This window comes from Rutilus rutilus (assembly GCF_951802725.1).
Source record: "Rutilus rutilus genome assembly, chromosome: 24".
NCBI lineage: Eukaryota > Metazoa > Chordata > Actinopteri > Cypriniformes > Leuciscidae > Rutilus > Rutilus rutilus.
Genome location: NC_140228.1, coordinates 6,529,490 through 6,549,345, shown reverse-complemented (window position 1 = coordinate 6,549,345; position 19,856 = coordinate 6,529,490). Strand labels below are relative to the sequence as shown.

Genomic DNA, 19,856 nt, shown 5'->3' with positions numbered 1-19,856 from the left:
ATTTCCCAGTAGAGTTTGACAAAGTGGATCTTACAGTGGAAAGAGGGATCAACAGTCTTTGGGAAAATAAAAAGATGTCATCGTGGTAAATTAATACTGTTTTCCAGTCAGACTGAGACAACTGACATATGGGTAAATGCTATCAACAGAACCCTTAATCAGGCCTATATATATATAGACAGCATGTACATTTGTGTTCAAACTAATTTGGCATGCAATGATGCAACCATAAAGGCACATGGTGGGAGTTTCGGATGTAAACAAGAAGGCATGCTTGTTCTTTTCTATGAGTAACTGAGGTTTAAGTGCTTCTGAATGTTGACCCACTGTCAACAGATTGCAATGCCAAAAAAATGATCTTCATAAATCAATCTACTTTAACAGACACTGACCCCAGCTGCTCAAATATAACCACTGATCCATTGCTAAACCTAGTAGCTAATCATTTGGTTGACGTTGAGGGTTTAAAAATAAATAAATGCTTATATGGGTTCTAAATGCCTTTTACAAGATAATTTGTAAAGGCAAGCCACCAGTTTTTTATTAAAAAAACCTTTTTTCACTCATGTTTCGCCTTCTCCTGTTATGATAGTCACGTCATATGAACGACTGCTAAACTGTCCAATCCCTGACCGCCTTCTTGGGCTACTAGCCAATAGCCCCTATTGGCTCCTGGTTTAGGAGGCGGGACATGTGTGAATACAGGCGAGGAAAAATAACTGCTGTCCGAAACATAAAAAGCTGTTAGAATAGCATTGGCTTGTCGTATTATCCCAGAAGATGTCTCTAATTAGCAATATAATGTGTATCTAAATAATAATTTAGATTAGAACGCAGCCTCGTTTCTGTGAACCACGTGACGTCTGTTTACATCCTCTCAGCTGTTCCTCGACAAAAACAGCGCTGGCTGTTCAACGCCACGAAAATCTATACATAATCAACAGTACGGTCAAAAAAAACACCAACTCTAATGTGCATCCAGTCTGTTTGGCTAGTGCAAAGCCTGAGATTGATTCATGGCTTTATAAAGGTCAGTGAACATTGTTTTTCCGCAAAGATGATGCCGACATTTTTGTTTTGTTGCTTTGCGTTGATCTGAGGAAGATGTAACTTAGCCTGCATGTGGCAGACATTTAAATGCTAACTTACTGTAATGGTTTAATGCACGCGGAAAAGCCCAAAATGGCTGTTTTGAAGAATGCACAAATGTGTTATTGTCTTAAGTGTTTTGATGTACCAGGTTAAACACAATGCCGCCGTCTTAATGGTTTTCCCAGTCCTGCAGCGTTAATGTTATCTAACAGCATGGGTTTCTGAAGTAACTGAAAAACTAGAGTTTTTTCCCCTTCGCTCTCAGTTTATTTTCATCTGAATTACAGTCGGTGGCGGAAGCATTTTAACCAGATGTTGCAAGTTTACTAATACTTATTAGACAACGAACAACTGTATCTGAAGCTTTATTTTTTTAATAACTTGCTTTTTATTTTATTTTATTTTTCCATATTTTTTGTTTTATGTTTTGCTCATTGCACAACACGCTTAAAAACAAAGGCCATATGCACGACACACCGCGAGCTTTTTCGTAAATATTTTAAATGTCCTGTTATTGCATAACCCTGTTAAATAGAGCTGTGGAGTTACTGAAGTAATATAATGTATGCAAAGGAAGTCCAGCTTAGAGATTATGGCGGATCTAAACATGGGAAACGCTTACATTTCTCTCTCTCTCTCTCTCTCACTCACTCACTCTCTCTCTCGCTTCTTAGATTTTTTTTTTTTTTACTGTCTCAGATATAATATGTGAATGTATTAAGCACTGCACACGTCGCTGGACACTGTATTTAACGCAGTGCGGTTATGTGAAGTGTTTTATAAATCCTTTAGCTCGACTGCGTCGTGAAATGTAGATCTTTACGTGTGTGGATGGACCTCAGCGGGTGACGTCACGCAGCCAGACGCCATCCATATTGTATGTTTATCGGTCGTAAACAAACGAACGAAAGCGTCCCAAATATGGCATTTCTCTTCACTTACGACAGAAACATCGTTCAGAGGAATATGAAAGTATTCTTATGGCATGTTGGTGCCGCACTATTTGTTTAGAGCCGAGTGTTATGGCGTTCTTATGGCAAGCTGCTTTTAAAGGGATAGTTCAACCACATTTTTTTTATTGTGTCATAATTTTACTCACCCGCATGTTGTTCCAAACCTGTATGTGTTTCTTTCTTCTGTTGAACACAAAATAAGATATTTTGAATAATGTTCACTATGGAAGTCTGTCAACTGTCTGGTCACCGATGTTCTTTAAAATATATTATTTTGTGTTCAACAGAAGAAAGAAACTCATACAGGTTTGAAACAACTTGAGGGTGAGTAAGTAATGACAACATTTTCATTTTTGGGCGAACTATCCCTTTAATAGGCTAATATTCCTTACAACTAAATAGTTATTTTTTATGTTACTAGTACACATATACTGTACTATTACATATTATATGTAATTACATGTACACAGCCTAACCGGGACTTATATGTTTAGTTTCACAAGTAACTGCTCCTTAAATATCAGTGCTTATTCATAGGCCTTTTTCCACAACATAAACAGTTTTTATTGGCCATCAGCTCTAAATGCTTTTTTACTTTTTACAGATTAGAGTGGTTACTTAATAATACAATAAAAAAAAATCTTACCTAATGAATACACACTTGTTAGATCTCAGTCTCTAGGAATATTGGATCCAGCTGTGCTGAACTTCTCTCTCCACCACAATGTTGGTCGTCTTCCATTCTATCATAAAAGTAATTTAACAAATTTTTTATTGAATAATCTCATTTGCGTCTTTCTCTGTCTATAGTCTGGCTTCATCTGAACAGCACAAACATGACCAAACTGCTTTACAACCTCCCTTGAAACCTTGAAATGGATACATTCCTCCTCCTTCTTCACATCTTGTGAAGGCCACACAATCATAAGATTGAACCACAGGAGTAAAGCATTGCAAATTGTAAATGAATAAATGATAAATGAATATAAAATATGGATACAAGTTATAAGTATGTTTGCTCCCTTAAAGCTATAGGTTGGCTCTTAAAATCAAATATTTCACACTAGAGCCTCAACTAGTGTTTGCTAATAAATATTTATAAATAAGTACAAGTAACAAAGTTGTAAGGAATACATTAAAAAATTTTGTCATGTGGTACTAAATACTTAATGCATGTTATTTAAAAAATATATATTATTATGAATTCAAACAATAATTTACATGAACCAAAAAACGTACATTAACAATTTTTGTGTGAAATATGACCTGAACATTATTTTTATTATTATTAGGTGAATCTCATGAAACGTAAAGGTCATAGTTTAAATTCAGAAGAAAGAAATAAGAAATTATGAATGTTTTACATTTCGGGAATGCTTTAATACAATGTTCTTTATTCAAACAATTTAAATAATTTCTATTAAAATTAAAACGAATATTTATATAATACAACTATTTTTATTTATTTAATTTTGGGGTGAAGAAGTACGACCTGAACATTTATTATTATTATTATTATTATTTATTATTATTATTATTATGATGATGATGTCCCCATACAGGTTGGGTCATGTATTACTGAAGTGAAGTGACGTGAAGGCCAAGTATGGCAAGCAACCCATACTTGGAATTTATGCTCTGTGTTTAACCCATCCAAGTTAGTATACACACACATTAGTAGTTCTAATTAGTAGTGAACACACACACATACACTGCAAACTGTGGACACACACACACCCGAAGCAGTTTTTCTTTTTTCCTTGGTGGGGTTTCTCTCTGACACAGTTCTTCTTATTGAGGTTTGGAATGAATCCTCTGAGAGTTTGAGGCTTCTGCGTTCTCTGGGTCAGACATGCGGTGCAGGAGTCAATGCGAGGGCATGAGCTTCCGTTGCGCATGTAGACTATTCACACACTTCACCTGTCCTCTGTTATAGGAGACATGACAGATGTATGCTGTAATGTGTAGTTGACAGGTCGTGAAGTTTCAGTAGTATCCTGCAGTGTGACATAAACTACTGTGTGAAGAAATAATGGAGATCGTGGAAATCACACCGCTTTTATTTTAGCTTTTATCTTCACTGGAAAAGTACAGAGGAACTGTAAACAGATTTATTCTGGCTGAGCATCAGCGTAGTGTGATAATGTTGCAATTATGCAACCAGCGAGTTAAAACATGTTAATGACGGATCAGCTCAGCTTTATAACAAACTGTTCCAGTTCATTGTTCAAGTTCCAGTATTAACTTGACAACAATCCAGGAGTTACTCAACTTGCTCTCTGACAAAACCAGTAAGCAGTGTTATGAAAACCAGCATCCTTTTTTCCCCCCCTATAATAATGGCGTTATTGATTTATGATGTCCAACCAGTGTCTGTTCGTTGGAAAGAAAGACATGTAATCGGTGCCGTTCTCTTTTGTAAGTTGTATACTGATGTACTGAGAGTCTCTGTAGGGTTGCAATCAGGTCTTGTGCAAAACAGAGTAGGAGGTTTGACCCAGATCCCTCCCTGCAGTATTTTTAGTGCAGGAGACTCAAAGGGCAGTAATACAAGAAAACGCTGAAAAGAAAGACAAATGCAGAAAAGATAAGAACAAAGGAATTATGGCGATGTAGACATTTAAAACCCTATAAAATAAGGCAATATTGATTATATATATCAGTATATTAAATATAGTTCTATCAGCTCTTACCCCCTTAAATTGATTTCTAGGGCAATTTTTTGTCTAGGGCATTTACATGTCAAATTCGTACATTTCATCAGAATTAAATTTAATTAAAATAATTCACAAGTTCACACTCACAAATGATCAGATAGAGCAAAAGACTGTGTATTTTGCGTGCTGTCCGAGGGCTCGTAATTTGGCCCAAACCCCAGAGTACAGTAGGTGGCGGCAAGTGACTCTTAATGCGTGAGTCATTGAATCATTCGTTCAACCGGCTGATTCATTCAAGAATGATGCAAGCATAGATATCATATATAAACGCTAGATGTCTAATGGCGCAGTCACTTCCGGCATCATCGTTCGGCCATCTTGTGACAGTGCTCTGTGCATTAAGGTGAATGATCAACATGCACACAAATCCTCTTATCTCGCTGAAATCTTGACGGATTTACAAACGGTTTGGTTTCTTACAAACGTTATTAAAGTGGCTATAATTCTTTCATATGGAAGTCCATTGTTATAATTATTCATATGTATGCAGTATCATAACTACATCTCTGACGTTTATAACAAACCAAACCGTTTGAAAATCGGTAGAAAAATGAGCAAGTTATGGTTATTTAAAAGTACATGCACCATTGAAGTAGTGAGCTAGTACACTGTGGCAAGATGGCCGCCACGTGCGGACGTCGACCTCCATTGGCCAGCAGTGCGCACGAGACATCTAGCCTTTATCTATGATATCTATGGATGCAAGTATGAAGGGGTCATTAAACCACTGACTCGTCACTAAATCATTCAGTAACGAAACAGCTGTTTGTTGCTTGGAGACTGCAACTCCACTTCTGTGAATTTGTTTGTAACTCTTTTTGTGGTAGAGCAAAAACTGTCTATATTGTGTCTAAAATTCGCAATCGCGTGCTGATATTTGGGAAAACGGCACTCTTGGTCGTGTGATGTTGCCTAACTACACAACAGAAATATGTTATAAATATATCTTTTTTTTTTTTTTACCACATTATGTTTCTGTTAGCTTATGTGAGTGCTTATATTAGCTTGTGTGTGCTGTTGCACTCATTTGTTTAATTTCTCCACGAGAGTCTCACATAGACAGGCTGCGCGCCACCTTGTTGCCGTCAAAAAATATCTATTTATCGGCATTTACATTCTTGCCTGAAATGTTTCGGACATTTCGGTGCTTCATTGCTATTGACATTTTAATCAGGCTACATCACTAGTCGCGGGCAAGTAAAATTCTCTTTCACTTGCCTCTTCATAAAATCCACTTGTCCCAGACAAGTGGACGAGCTTTAATGTCGAGCACAGTTTAAAGTGGCATTTACAGGAAACTGCCCTGAGACCTGCTCTAGACATGCACAAAAATCTTGTACATGTGCACGAAAAACCTACATAGATGCACAAAACCAAAAAAAAAAAAAAAAAGTCTCAGGGTTTTCTTGTAAATCTGCTATTTGACGTCTGCAAATGTCGCTCGGTAAGAATGAGAACAACTCCTAATTAGGGCTGCACGATATTGAAGATAAATGCGATATGCGATAACTCATTAAATAATGTGATATGCGATACAATAATGCTTAAAGTGTGTAAAATAAACTTAAAACATCTTTAAAATGATATAACCTACATACGTGTTTCACGTTCTTTTTGTGACTAGAAAACATCCCTACAACTTCTGAAAGTGAACAGCAGTGTTTTACTGTAGCATAAGAAGTGTTATTTTAACATCAGTGTAAACCACAGGGTTTAGGGTTTCAGGAAGGCCTACATTAGAGTTATTTAACAACAGAAACTGAATAATCAAATGTAAAAATAAAACACTGCTTCGGTTTCACTGTATGAATTCAATATATACTGATTCTTATTAAAGCTACAAAAGTTATTCAGCCAAGAGCAGTGAGTGATTTTCTCTTTGTCTTTTGTTCGTGACCCCAGTTATTGCAAGCCGTTGCGATATACATATCGCGATATTACGATAATTTGGATATATTGTGCAGCCTTACTCCTAATGTTAGGTGCTTCTGACAATAGCAAGTAGAAAATCATGATTTATTGGTTGCAATGTAAACTAAAGCCTATTTTTAAATATAAAAATATATTTAAAAAGGGATGGGCTCTTTAATTTCAATAGGAAGTATGTCAACAAAGAAAATAAAACCGATTTAATGGGTTCTTTTCAGAAGGATGGTCCTTAAAGCCATCCTTAATTGGAGTGGAAAATAGAGACATTTCGATGTACAGTAATTGGGCTTTTCTTGGACTCGCTGAACCATTAAGTAAACAAGCCTCATGTTTCTTTCTTTGTGTAAATCCAGATCTGGTTCAGGTTCATGAAAATCCTTGAGGTTACAGCAATCCAGCTTAACTCAATTACCAATGAGCTGAAGAAACTGAATGCCCTGTCTGCAGCCCAAATGTCACATACAGGCTTACTTTTCTCTTGCTTTGAAAGGATATTCATTTAAGTGCATAACATTTCTAGGAAGCAGAATTTCCAGTGTCCTGATTAATAACTGGCATTATCATTTGAAACACGTAACAAGACTTCAGACTTGGACTTTAGCTGTATTCTGCAACATTAAAGCTGGTTGCATCAGACAGGTAACATCAGGTACACACAACACCTAGCTGAAGAATCAAAGACGGCAGGTATCAGGTGGCGCGCGCAGTGTGCCTCCTTTTTTCCAGCTGTGCACCAGAGAAAAGGGTAAACTGAAATGTGCGAAAGAGAGGTCTAAACTGTCACCCTTTGTTTTTCAATCCTCAGATCTTGCCGTAGCTGAGAATGGTCTGAGGTGATTTGTGTGGGACAGACATCACGACTGGGCTTCCCTGTGGAGAATCGCTCCAGCACTTTCATCTGGATGTGAGGACCGGTCTAGTTACCCGTCTCTCACCTCCTCTGCATTTTCTTTTTCTTTCTTTTTCTTTCTCGTTGCCTGTCTGGGGAACATGGGGGGAGCAGTCAGTGCTGGCGAGGATAATGACGATTTGATAGACAACCTGAAGGAAGCCCAGTACATCCGCACAGACCGCGTCGAGCAGGCCTTCAGGGCCATAGACCGTGGAGATTACTACCTGGAGGGCTACAGAGAGAATGCATACAAAGACCTGGCGTGGAAGCACGGGAATATACACCTCTCAGCGCCGTGCATCTACTCCGAGGTGATGGAAGCCCTGAAACTCCAGCAGGGTTTGTCTTTCCTGAACCTCGGCAGTGGCACAGGATACCTGAGCACGATGGTGGGCCTGATCATAGGTGAGAACCGCTCTAATTTAGGCTAATTTTAACCGCTCTAAAACCGTCTAGGGTTTAGGTAAAATGATAACAAGGAAAACAAGCAGATGTTGAGGATATAATTCAATAATATTGTTTAATTTATTTCAAATTCAAAAGAAATCAATCCAAGAAAAAAACAATAAATTGTGAGAAGATGAAATATGAAATTTGCACCAAAAACAAAAAGACTATTTAGGATTTAGGAACCATCACAAAACATTTAGGTTGCATAAATCAGCTTTTTGGCTCTCATCCTCTTGTTTATTTCACTTTTTTTTTGGTTAGAACATTCTGCATGGTAGTAATTGCATTTTGACGCATATCAAGATAATGTATCTTTTATTTTCATCACTATTAATATTATTGCTTATGTTTAAGTTTAGGGATTCGAACAAACTCCTAAGTCGTAAACACATAACACATAACGACACATAACTCACCTCATAGACATGAAATCATACAGTAAAAACAGTAATATTTTGAAATATGATTACAATTTAAAATATTTTATATATATAGTATTTTCTTTGTATATTTAATATATTCAAAGTTTTCTATTTGAATATATTTTACACAATTTTCAGCATCAATACCCCAGTCTTCAGTGTCACATGATTTTTTTTATGATTCTTTAATGAACAAAGTTAAAAAGAACTACATATATTTGAAATAGAAATGTTTTGTAACATTATAAAATGTTTTTTATCAATTTAATGCACCCTTGCTGAATAAAAGTATAATTTTTTACTGACATCTTACTGACATTACTTACTTTTCTTATCTTACAAACATTTGAACTATAGTGTGCTTGTGTTGAATGGTGGACCCAAAACCTATCCAGGGACCTGTTGTTCTTATTATCTGCAGGTCCGTTTGGAGTAAATCATGGCGTTGAGCTCCATAAGGATGTTGTGGAGTATGCGAAAGAAAGACTTGATGACTTCATTAAAAACAGCGACAGCTTTGACAGGCATGTTCAACCTTTATTTTGCATTGTGTTTCTGTAGATTTGAGTGTGAATGTAAAGATTCAGCTTGAAGAAGTGGCGATTTAATCAGTAAGTATAGAAATCGAAATGGCTTTGTTTAACTTGGCAGCCGCTTCCAGGGAGGCAAACCGAGATTCAAGCAAACCACATTAGTCCTACCGCAGTTCTGTGGTTATGCACTTGTTTTTTAAACTTGCCCCTGCCCAATATTCTTCCATGTGACACAAAGAATGCACTAGCTGACCCCAAACCACAGGCTCAATGAATAAATGCCTCAAGCGCACGTCAGCTCTTCGGTCTGCTGAGTGATTTGCACACCTGTGTGAACACCAGACAAAACCAGAACCGCTAGGTCAGATAGTCCTCTTCAGTATTGGACACGCAAATGGGTTTCCCTGAACGCTCTCCCTGGCATTTGCTGCTTGCAAACATCTGTTTTCGTCATGCACCAGAGAGCGCAGGGTTATTAAGGGCAGGAGAAAGAGCTGTAATGACGTATTAGACAAAGTGCTGATGCTATTAAACAATCCATAAAAGCATGTGTTTCATACAGAAGGCCATGTGCCAAAACAAGGCTGCTTAATCAATGTTGCGGAGCTTTGGGAGCTCTCTTGTTGGAATCACTTTATTAGATATCGATATATCTTACACGTCTACAACTATGAAAACAGCTGCCTAGTGGCTCTAAGCAAATACAAACACGTTTTGACTCATGTTTATAATAAGCTCAATATGTCTTATTTCTCTTTGGCATCATATCTGTTCTCTAGGAGGTAATACAAGAATTTTGCTTTTTATTCACCCACAAAAATAGACTATTACATGTTCTGAAGGAAATGCAAGTGCTAAACTCGCTGACTTAATAGCTGACCACATAGCTGTGTGGTTCATGGGTCTTAATGATGACTATAGTTAAAAAGAGGTGTGCTATTACTTCGAAGCGATTTGAAAAGCAGGTTTGCCTGATGGACAAATAATCTTGCAAAACCATTTCACCTACATATCTAGAGACCATAATATTGTATAGATATCATATAAGGTTTAGATATCATATAGGTTTTGCAAAAACAAACAGCAGAAAATTGTGTCGAAGTTCTATAAATTAATATCAGTGTTAAAAATGTGTCGTTTCAGGTTTGAGTTCTGCGAGCCACACTTTGTCGTGGGGAACTGTCTGGAGATTTCGTCCGACAGTCACCAGTACGAACGCATTTACTGCGGAGCTGGAGTTCAGAAGGACCACGAGAACTATATGAAAATCCTGCTGAAAGTCGGAGGAATTTTGGTCATGCCAATAGAGGATCAGGTAAACCACAGGATGATGCATATAGCGTGTTTGGACACTTCAGTCACACTGGTTACGAATGTCTGAATGTCATTAGATAACAAAATGTATCATTTGTTGGTCTCAAATTCTGCACGATTTTTTTTTCATCACTAATTAATGTTACTTTTCTTCATCATTTTGTCATTCAACATTGGAGTCTGATAGCCCCGCCCCCTCCACTATGTAATTAAAGCAATTATAGTTGAACTTGAGTGCATGAAGTGTCCAATTACCTGTTTTTTTTTGTAAATTAAATGCATCATCCGGGTATTTTAAGTGCAATTTTTCTTTTTGGAATTTTCAGTGTGAACAAATAGAATGGCATAGAATAGAGCATAAGTATGCGAATTGGGATTGCATCAAATGTTTGACCTCTTGACGAGTACACACCGTCCGTCTCATTCAGTGTTTATGTGTTCTTGCAGCTGACTCAGATAACTAGAACTGGTCAGAGCTCCTGGGAGAGTAAGAATATCCTGGCGGTGTCATTTGCTCCTCTTGTTCAGCAGAACAGGACAGAAGGCTGCAAGGCTGAAGCTGTGGTACTCCGTGAGTCTCCGCCCCTAAATATGATCTCACACTGCTCTGTCCAATCAGCTGCCACTTGGGAGGTTTCCAAGTACAATGTTACAGACTGATTTATTCATGCAGGTGCCATTATTAACCCGATTCATTCAGAAGTGTGAATGACACCACAGGCAAAACCATTGGGGGGGGGGTTTTCATGCACTGGGCAATTTTGAGATTTTGTTTCCACATATCTTTCAGACTAGTGGAAAGAATCTAAAATGCGCATGTAACTCTTTCCCCGCCAGCGTTTAAAAAAAAAAAGTTGCCAGCCGCCACTAGCATTTTTGATAATTTTCACTAAACTTTCATGGCCCCAAGTATATTTTGTTGTTTGAATATTGGAACATATCATATTTGAAAAGAAAGAACAAAGTCTCTGCTTTTAATCAACAACAACAACAACAAAAAATGTGGGTAAGTTTCATTAAAAACAAAATGCTAAGAAAACTGCACTTTTGTCTGAGACTTTGTTCAGATTGGATTCAGAACGATGATCAAAATATAGATTATAGTCCATCAACACCCCTGAAGCTTCTCAGTCGTACACCTCTCTGTGGGTTCAACTTTACATTCGCTTACGTTAGGCAGTTTTGACTTCTATGCTGTTTAATGTTTGATGATCGCGTTAGCTTACATGTGCATAAGCAATCTTCTCTTGCTTGTTTCTGCTTCTTTGCTTGTTTTTGGATCCGGAGATGCTGTACTATTTTAGAAGATGCGTAAAAGCGCCCCCCCTACTGAGTGAAAACGTGAATATGAATGAACATGAATGCCGGAAGCATTGCGTCATAAATGACGGAAAATCTTGTCAATGGCGGGGGAAGAGTTAAGTGCGTCTTTTATTACATTTGATCTATTTGCATCTGTAGTGTACAATACATATATTTACAGGCCATTTTATTAAAACAATTAACCTGATTCATTCAGAAAAGTAATGACATTACAGACAAAAAAATTATAATAATTCATGCACTGATCAATTTTGAGAATTTTGAAAGTCTTCTTTCAGGCTAGTTCAAAGAAAACATCTAAAATACACAATTGAGTGTTTATTTTGTTACACTTTATCTAGTATCGGTAGACTTCAATAACAATACATATCTTTACAGACCATTTTCTCAAAATTATATTTTTTCTCATGCACTAAGCCAGAAATCTCCACTTCAGTAGTTCTCACACCAAACTCTACAGTTTTATTTAAGAGGGGTCTGTTTGTTCATGTATCATTTGCCTGATTTATATAGCTTTTTATTCCTAAAAACATGTTGAAAATGTACTTGTTTCCTGGATGTTAACATTATTTTCTGATTTATGAAGTGACCGTTTTAACAGTGGGACTTTTGTATATCTATATTTAACTCTAATATATCAACAAAATCAAACAAGCAGTTTGAACCTGGCTTTATCCAATATGCAGATTTCTGTTCTGAAAATATATATGAAAACTTGTTCATATTTAATTAGGTGCCTTATGAGACAATATAGAAAAATTGGAATGCAAAACAATTGTCTTAAAGGGATAGTTCACCCAAAAATGACAATTCTGTCATTATTTACTCACCCTCAAGACTTTCGTTCATCTTCGGACCACAAATGAAGATCTTTCTTTTTATTTTTTATTTTTTTATTGCAAGTTAAAACATGGTAGCTTATACAAGGTAAAAGATCAATGTCATATATACACATACAGAAGAGAGAGGGATATACAGAACACCCAAAAAAAAGAGAAAAGAAAAGAAAAAGAAAACAACTAAATATAAATATCAATATAGTGATGTATGCAAGTACATTGGTAAGTTTAAGCAATGAGATATTTTAGTGATATAGATAGAGGCAATTTAAGAGAATCATAGTAATTGTGACAGAGTTGTAGTAAAAGTAGTATTCATACTACTATTAATAATAATAATAATGATAATTATAACAAAAATAATAATAGTAGTAGAAATAGTAGTGGTAGTAGTGGTAACACTAATATTCATGATAATAATAGTAGGGGTAGTAGTAGTGGCAGTACTGTAATTATTATTATTATAATAATAATACCATATTTTAGGCCAGTCAATACAATTATTGTAGATATACATTATTCTCTAGGCCTGGGGGCCAAATGAAGATCTTTTTGATGAAATCTGAGAGCTTTCTGTCCCTCCATTGACATCTACGCAACTACCGCTTTGATTATTCAAAAAGTTCATAAAGAGATCGTAAAACTAATCCATATGGATTGAGAAGTTTAGTCCAAATTTCACTCAATCGCTTTATATGATGAACAGATTTAATTTAGGCTTTTATTCACATATAAACACGTAAACAGAACCTCATTTTTGGATGACCTATCCCTTTATTGTGCTGTGAGTAATCAACTGGGAAAGTAAGACTTTAGGTTTAAACAAATTGGTTGTGCACAGAGAAAACAACCTGTATTCGTTAACCTGTATTGCTTGTCTGTTCCTCAGCGGCTCTGAGCGTGAGGAATCTTCAGGACCTGGCTCGGATCTATATCCGCCGAACCCTCCGCAACCTGACCAACGACGAGAACCCCGGCCGCAACAACATGCAAAGAGCGTCCCAGAAGCGCAAGCGCAGGCGCTGCCGCCGCCGCCGCCGCATCAACACCTACGTGTTCGTCGGGAACCAGCTGATTCCTCAACCCATGGACAGCGAGGAGGACGAGTGCATCGAGGAGGAGAGCAAAGAAGAGGAGCAGGAGAAAGACATTGAGCCCATCAAACCCGAGGAACCGCAGGTCAACCATCTGAGAGACAAAATCCTGAGTCTGCCGCTTCCCGAGTCGCTGAAGTCCTACCTGCTGTACTACCGTGAGAAATAGCACTCGTCCAGTCTAAGCATTAATCTACGGTGGTGGTTTCCTTCTCAGACTGCTTCTCGCCCTGAGTTTCATAGTTGTTTTTGTTTGTTTTTGATAATGTAGCATAATTTAAACATTTAAATGGGGTTGGGCTGCGTTTCCAAGAGACTTGATTTGAATGTGCTTGCTGTGTTCGTTCTAATGACTCATAACGTTGTAATATTCACATTTTTCACTACCGAGGAACTGAGGGAGACTGAGGTTTAGAAGCTTCTTGCTCACCTTGTTTGTATTCAGAAGAGTTTGCTAAATGTGACGGAAGAATTGCTGAAACTATTTTTCAAAGGCGTGTAATGTAAGACCAGTAATGACAGTTTTCTTTCTTTTTTTTAATTAGAGAGAGAATGAAAAACTCAAGTCATTATTTTGGGATTGATTTTTTGCCGCCTTTGATTCTCCGAACCTTCTGGAGTTTTCGCTGTTTATGATGCTAATGCTTTCGGTATATCTTTGGACTGTTTTAGTGAAGTTCCATCTAGAGAGGATTTTTTGACCTGTGTTTTGCATTTCTATTTTTTTTTCTTTTTTTACATTCTAGTCACATTTGTAAGTACCGATATTGAACTCTCTTAATAGATGATGTAATTTTTTTGCTTGTTCCTTTCGTCTGCGAGTCGTCCTGAGGACCTAACACTCCACTTTCTGCTTGTGATCATAAAATGTAAGAGACGTCACTGTTTGTGTTGGTGATTTCACACTGTCGTAACAACTTGTTTGGAATATATTGTCAGCATATTCAATTATTCAGTTGATTGTAAATGATTTTGTTACATTGAAATGGAATCTAATAGAATTTCACATCTATCATGTTTGTCACATTTCCCAAAAAATACAGATATTGAAAAACACCCCATATATCATCTCTAAATCAGATATACAGTTCTACTCATGTTTAGAATTTGCATAATAAAAAATAAGATCATAAAAATTACAGCTCTGAAGGAGCTAAAACAACTTAATATGCGAAATAAACAAACAATTATGCAGTAGATGCATTTACACTTTTTAATATTGTTTTTAAATTCATTAGAATTTAATTTAGCTGTTTTAGTACTGCCCTTATGAAACTATATCATCATAACACATATTTACACCACAATACTAAATGATAACTGAATTTATAGGCTACTAATGATTCTTTTGGAAGTTTACACACTTGGTTCTTAATTATTGTGTGTCGCCTCTATTAGTGTTCATAATCTTTTGTTATGGTTGTGCATCTCTGGTTTATCCCACACAAGTCCTCTTCCAGGTCCTGTATGTTCTTTGGTTTCCCAGCATGCTCTGCACGTTTGAGTTCTTCGCCACAATGGTTATGGGGATGTTGAGATCAGGACGATTGAGGCCCTGATAAAACCATCATAAAACTGAAAAAAGTCATTGATACTTATGGGGGCCACACATGATGTGAAGAACAAGTTATTTTTTCTTCTGAAATGTGTATAAATATCTATTGTGCAGCTTCTTCAGGGTGGTAGGCCTACTGAATCAAAACAATTTTTTTTACCCAAAATAACTCCATGAAATGACCTGACAAACACGGGTATCTTTTGTCTGTTGAGGTATTTTGTTTTAATACAGAACATTAGGGTGAGACACATTCATTTTAAATAGCTTTTGTAATGCCACAGCTTTGAACCAAGATTTGCTAAAAATTTGAATCATACACCCATGAGTAGTCAATATTTTTGTTTGTTTCCTAAAAGAAAATGTGACTAAAATTTTTATAAGCACACTTGCATAAAGACACGGGGTTTTTAAGCACCTTAAGTCATTGCCTATCTATTATTTATGAAATGATGGTAACAGGGAGAATGTAAAAATGACCCAAATGATTCTTCATATTTGTTCTTACAGGTTGAGGTACAATATACAGACACCAGCACAAATGTTCTTTTCAAAACAGCTTTTAAATTCAAAATAACAAAAAAAAAAAAAAAAATGTTTTGTTTTCATTAATGACACATTTAAGTGTAATATTTTATTAATTATAAACTCTTTTGAGAGGATCTTGTAATATTTTCATGCATTTTTTTTCATATTTTTCAAAACGCCGTTGTCGTGTGAATGAACGGTCAAAACTTTTTTTTTTCGTTTTCCGCTTTTAGTTGAAAATGGTGATGGTAAAAACTAAAACCGGAAAACCTTTTCTGTGTTTTTGCTGTTCATTCACACGACAACGGCGTTTTGGGGGCCTGAAAACGCAAACTTTTGAAAGCAGGTATCAAAGTGTAAGTTATTGAAAACTTACTGAATGCCTACTGTTATCATCTCAGTCAGTGTAAACTACAAAAATGCGAATTTGTAACAACGGTGACGTCACGCGCATGCGCGTAGTGATACAAAGTGATATCGCCAACTACTGGCCGGGAAGCATAACAGCGTTTTTAATCATTTCCACTGATCCGTGTGAACGGGGATCGTTTTGACAACGTTGTCGCCTGTACGAGAAAATAAATAAAAGGAAAACCTTTCCGTTTTTTTTTTGTACATATAGTTGTCGTGTAAACGTGCCCTGAAGTGCTTAAACCGGACCGTGTCTCAAGATAAGAGCAACCAGGTGAATCTGTCCAATGAGTTTTGGGTTGTTAGAACGTTCCATGAGGTCTAATTCCACAGACGGTCCCTGTCAAGACACACGAGTGTCTTTTTTCACAAGTGTATCACTGACTGTAATTTGATGCTTTGTTTCTCAACCATCTTTTCATTAAATATATTTATAGCCAACCTGTTATGTTTTTACTTCGCCTGTGTTTGTCATATGGTATTAAGTGTCACGAGAATTTCTGAAATGTACAGTAGTTGCAAAAATATATGATTATATGAATATATGCTTTTCAATATTTAATTAATATATATATATATATATATATATATATATATATATATATATACTATATAGGCTATATATGGGCCAATATATATATAAATTTAAAAAAATCGGGCAGTGTGTGTACAGTGCGCTACTGGTGACAAAATTTGTGAACACACAAACCTCAGAACACACACACACAAATAATTGAGATAAGACAAGGTCACACGTTATAAAATCTTTATTAACTATACATCTTTATTAAAACAAATCATAGTTTGCTAAAAATAAAAGAATGCTTTTCAGCCTCTGCTTTTCCAGTCCCATCTCTATCCAAAGACATCCCAGCTTGGGGTAAATCACAAATCTCTCTTTTGCATAGACTAAACGCTCGACATCAGGACAAAAATCAGGGTTAGGACAAGATTGATGGCGCAAAAGTGCTTCTCAGTAAAACCACATTTATTATTCCTTCTGTCGGGTCCTACATTAACTTTGGGGTGGCAGCATGGGGGCCAATAAAGGGTTACATTTCTGGGGGGAATATTACAAAGGTTGGGGGGGGGAAGACACATTGTGGACTGGTATTTAACGTTTTTGAGCCCAATTAAGTTGGTAGTTGACGAAGGTGTTGTATTTTTTAGTACAATTACATAGTACTTTAACATGAGTAAATGTCTAAAGTTGAATTTAAAGCTTTGGCCATAATGCTAGATAACACGTATCTTATTCCTACATGTCAGTTTGTGATTCTAGCATGCGTTAAATGACAGCAGCCTTAAATATGTACAGAGTTTTGAGAAATTATGATTAAAGTCAACATGAAACCACATACATAACCACATAAAAGTGAATCAGGATTAGGAATTGGCTGATTGCGGAAAATGCGCATTACAGAATTGATTCAATTGTTTTTTGCAATAACCTTTATAACATCAATGTTAACCAGTGTTTAGTGTGTTAACTCTTTCCCTGCCATTGACGTACATTTCCGTCATATATGAGACAACGTTTTTCCGCCATTGACAGAAATTTCCAGCTTTCCTTGTTTTTAACTGTTATATGCGAAACAAGCGATAGCTTATGTAAACAGATGCATATGTAAAATTAACATTAAACAGCGTATAATCGAAACTGCCTAACGTTACCGAATGAAATGTCGACCCAGGACGAGGTAAAGGACTGTGAAGCTTTAGGGGTAATGGACTCCATCTTTTATGAACCTTACCCAAATGTGGATAAAAAAAGCATGAAACTAGAATAAAACGTTATATGTTTTTGTAAAAGCAGAGGGTCTGTTCTTTCTTTTGATAAATTGCATGTTGAAATATTCATATAACAAAATATTCTAGGCATTTTGTGAAAATTATCACAAATGCTGCAACTATTTTAAAAACACGCTGGCAGGGAAAGAGTTAATATTGGCAAGATTTTAGGCTGCATTACATATAATAGAGGATTTATCTAACAGCCCACACAGTCTAGATGGCAATAACCAACGTATAAAGACAAAAGCAAGACAAATCTAATGGATTATGCACAGGAAAACGTAAATACGGTCAGTTTTAATTTCATGTTGACTTTATTAGATTAACAGGTAGATGTATTTTGACTGCAAAAATGACCAGTTAATGCACCAATGTATCTTTTAGATATTGGATAACAATAATACAAAAATAAAGTCAAGCGCTTCATTTATTAGCAAGTATGTCCTTCCCTTGAGAAAGTTCAAATGTGCATCATAGTCATGTCAATTCCAGCTTATCTTCAGTTACATGATTGAACCTTTAATAAAGTATCAAAATAGGTACAATATGAAAATAATTACACTATCCCACATTCTCTCCAGTCTGTTTCTCTAGGCAGTCCATTTAATAGCATTGAGTTTTTCTACAGATTTAAACATTGTGAGAATTGATGCTCGATTTATGTCGATTTGCTTTGTTTGGGTTAAAAACGAACATTTTCAATGTTATGCTTTACCAATTTTGGATATATCTACAGAAGCCCGCACATGACATGCAGGGAAAAAAATTAAATTATATCGTGGCCACGAATTAACAATTCATTCTCACGACTTACTAATATATCAGCACGTTTTACTAATTCGCCTCCTCGGTTTAAGTAAATCGTGCGCGTGATACAATAAATCGTCCCCTTGTTTTACTAAATCACGGCCACGTTGTAATAATTCATTCCCTAGTTTTAGTTAAATCAAAACAAGGGAATAAATTAGTTAAACATGGCCAAAGTGTACTAAAACGAGAAAACAAATTCTTAATTCGCTGCCAGGATATATATATATATATTATAATTTTTTTGGTCCGCATGTCATATGCGGGATTCTGTAGATATCTAACCAACATTCAGAAAATGTGTTTATTACTATAAATTTAAGTTTAAGATGGCTGGTATTACTCAACATAGTGTCGGCCCAGATCCGGCCCACATCCGGCCCACATCTGGTACACGTGGATTCCACACGGCACGATGTTGCTGTCTGGATGGTTAACTAAATTACTATTTTCGAAAAAATCAACAGAGGCTCAAGAACTTCATGGCAGTTTCACAACACCTTCATTCCAATCGCTTACCAGATTTAATAATATTTTAAAAGTACACACAAAGAAGTGTTCATATCATTTGAATGCAAACTGATATGGCTCAGTATCAAAGGGGGAGGAGTCCAACTTTCTAATGACCCGGTAACTGCAGCTGAAAGCGATCCAGGAACGTCTTCAACTGGAAACATTAATGCTAAACAGTTCAGGATTCATATCCCAGCTCGCTCGCACAAGTCTGAGTTTCCCTTCCGGAGAACATAGCGAGGTTTTCAATGTTACGTACTTGAATTGTCCATTTCAAAGTGGACTTCCAACTGTGTGTCAAGGTTAGTTCCTCTCATCCTACCTGTTCACTGTCTGGAAGGAGAGGATACGTCACTGGAGTCTGTCAGCTCGTGTATTTGATCTTGGATATCTGTGGTGGGGCGGTTAAGGTGGAGGTCGTGGACACCACAGGGGCCATGGTGGCGTTTCGGCTGCTCACGAACATGGGATCCAAACAAGCCACTTTGGCGGCGAAGAACGCGTGGATGCAGTGGAGAACCGCGAAGAGGTTGGAGAATTCCAGTTCCTGGAAGCATCAGGGGGGGGGAAATTATCATGAAGGTTTGCTGGAGAAAAGGAGGAAGCCTCAAGCAGAAATCAAATCAAACTTGGTGCATGAAAGTGCTTATACTTACAGCCTACAGGGAGGAAATAATCAAACAGGAAATT

General features: G+C 36.7%; 2 protein-coding genes across 4 annotated transcripts in view; one reads left to right on the top strand and one right to left on the bottom strand.

Annotated features, from left to right (window-relative positions):
* The first annotated feature begins 642 nt into the window (after window positions 1-642).
* Window positions 643-16,493, top strand: pcmtd1 (protein-L-isoaspartate (D-aspartate) O-methyltransferase domain containing 1). Of its 2 annotated transcripts, XM_084399591.1 has the most exons (7): window positions 680-1,030; window positions 2,333-2,369; window positions 7,497-7,988; window positions 8,877-8,979; window positions 10,132-10,303; window positions 10,750-10,873; window positions 13,354-16,493. In XM_084399591.1, exons 3-7 carry the CDS (start codon window positions 7,682-7,684, stop codon window positions 13,725-13,727), a joined length of 1,080 nt encoding a protein of 359 aa, XP_084255717.1. In that variant the 5' UTR covers window positions 680-1,030; window positions 2,333-2,369; window positions 7,497-7,681; the 3' UTR covers window positions 13,728-16,493. The 2 variants fall into 2 exon arrangements, with proteins under 2 accessions (XP_084255716.1, XP_084255717.1); XM_084399590.1 differs by lacking the exon at window positions 2,333-2,369 and having other exon boundaries at window positions 643-1,030.
* Window positions 16,494-18,145: 1,652 nt separating this feature from the next.
* Window positions 18,146-19,856, bottom strand: part of sntg1 (syntrophin, gamma 1) — a 62,414-nt gene continuing 60,703 nt past the window's right edge. The window contains exon 18 of one of the 2 annotated variants that reach the window (XM_084398997.1): window positions 18,146-19,713. In XM_084398997.1, coding sequence (XP_084255123.1) covers window positions 19,531-19,713 — 183 coding nt within the window. In that variant the 3' untranslated portion in view covers window positions 18,146-19,530. The remainder of the gene's footprint in view (window positions 19,714-19,856) is intronic. The other variant, XM_084398996.1, reaches the window with a different exon arrangement.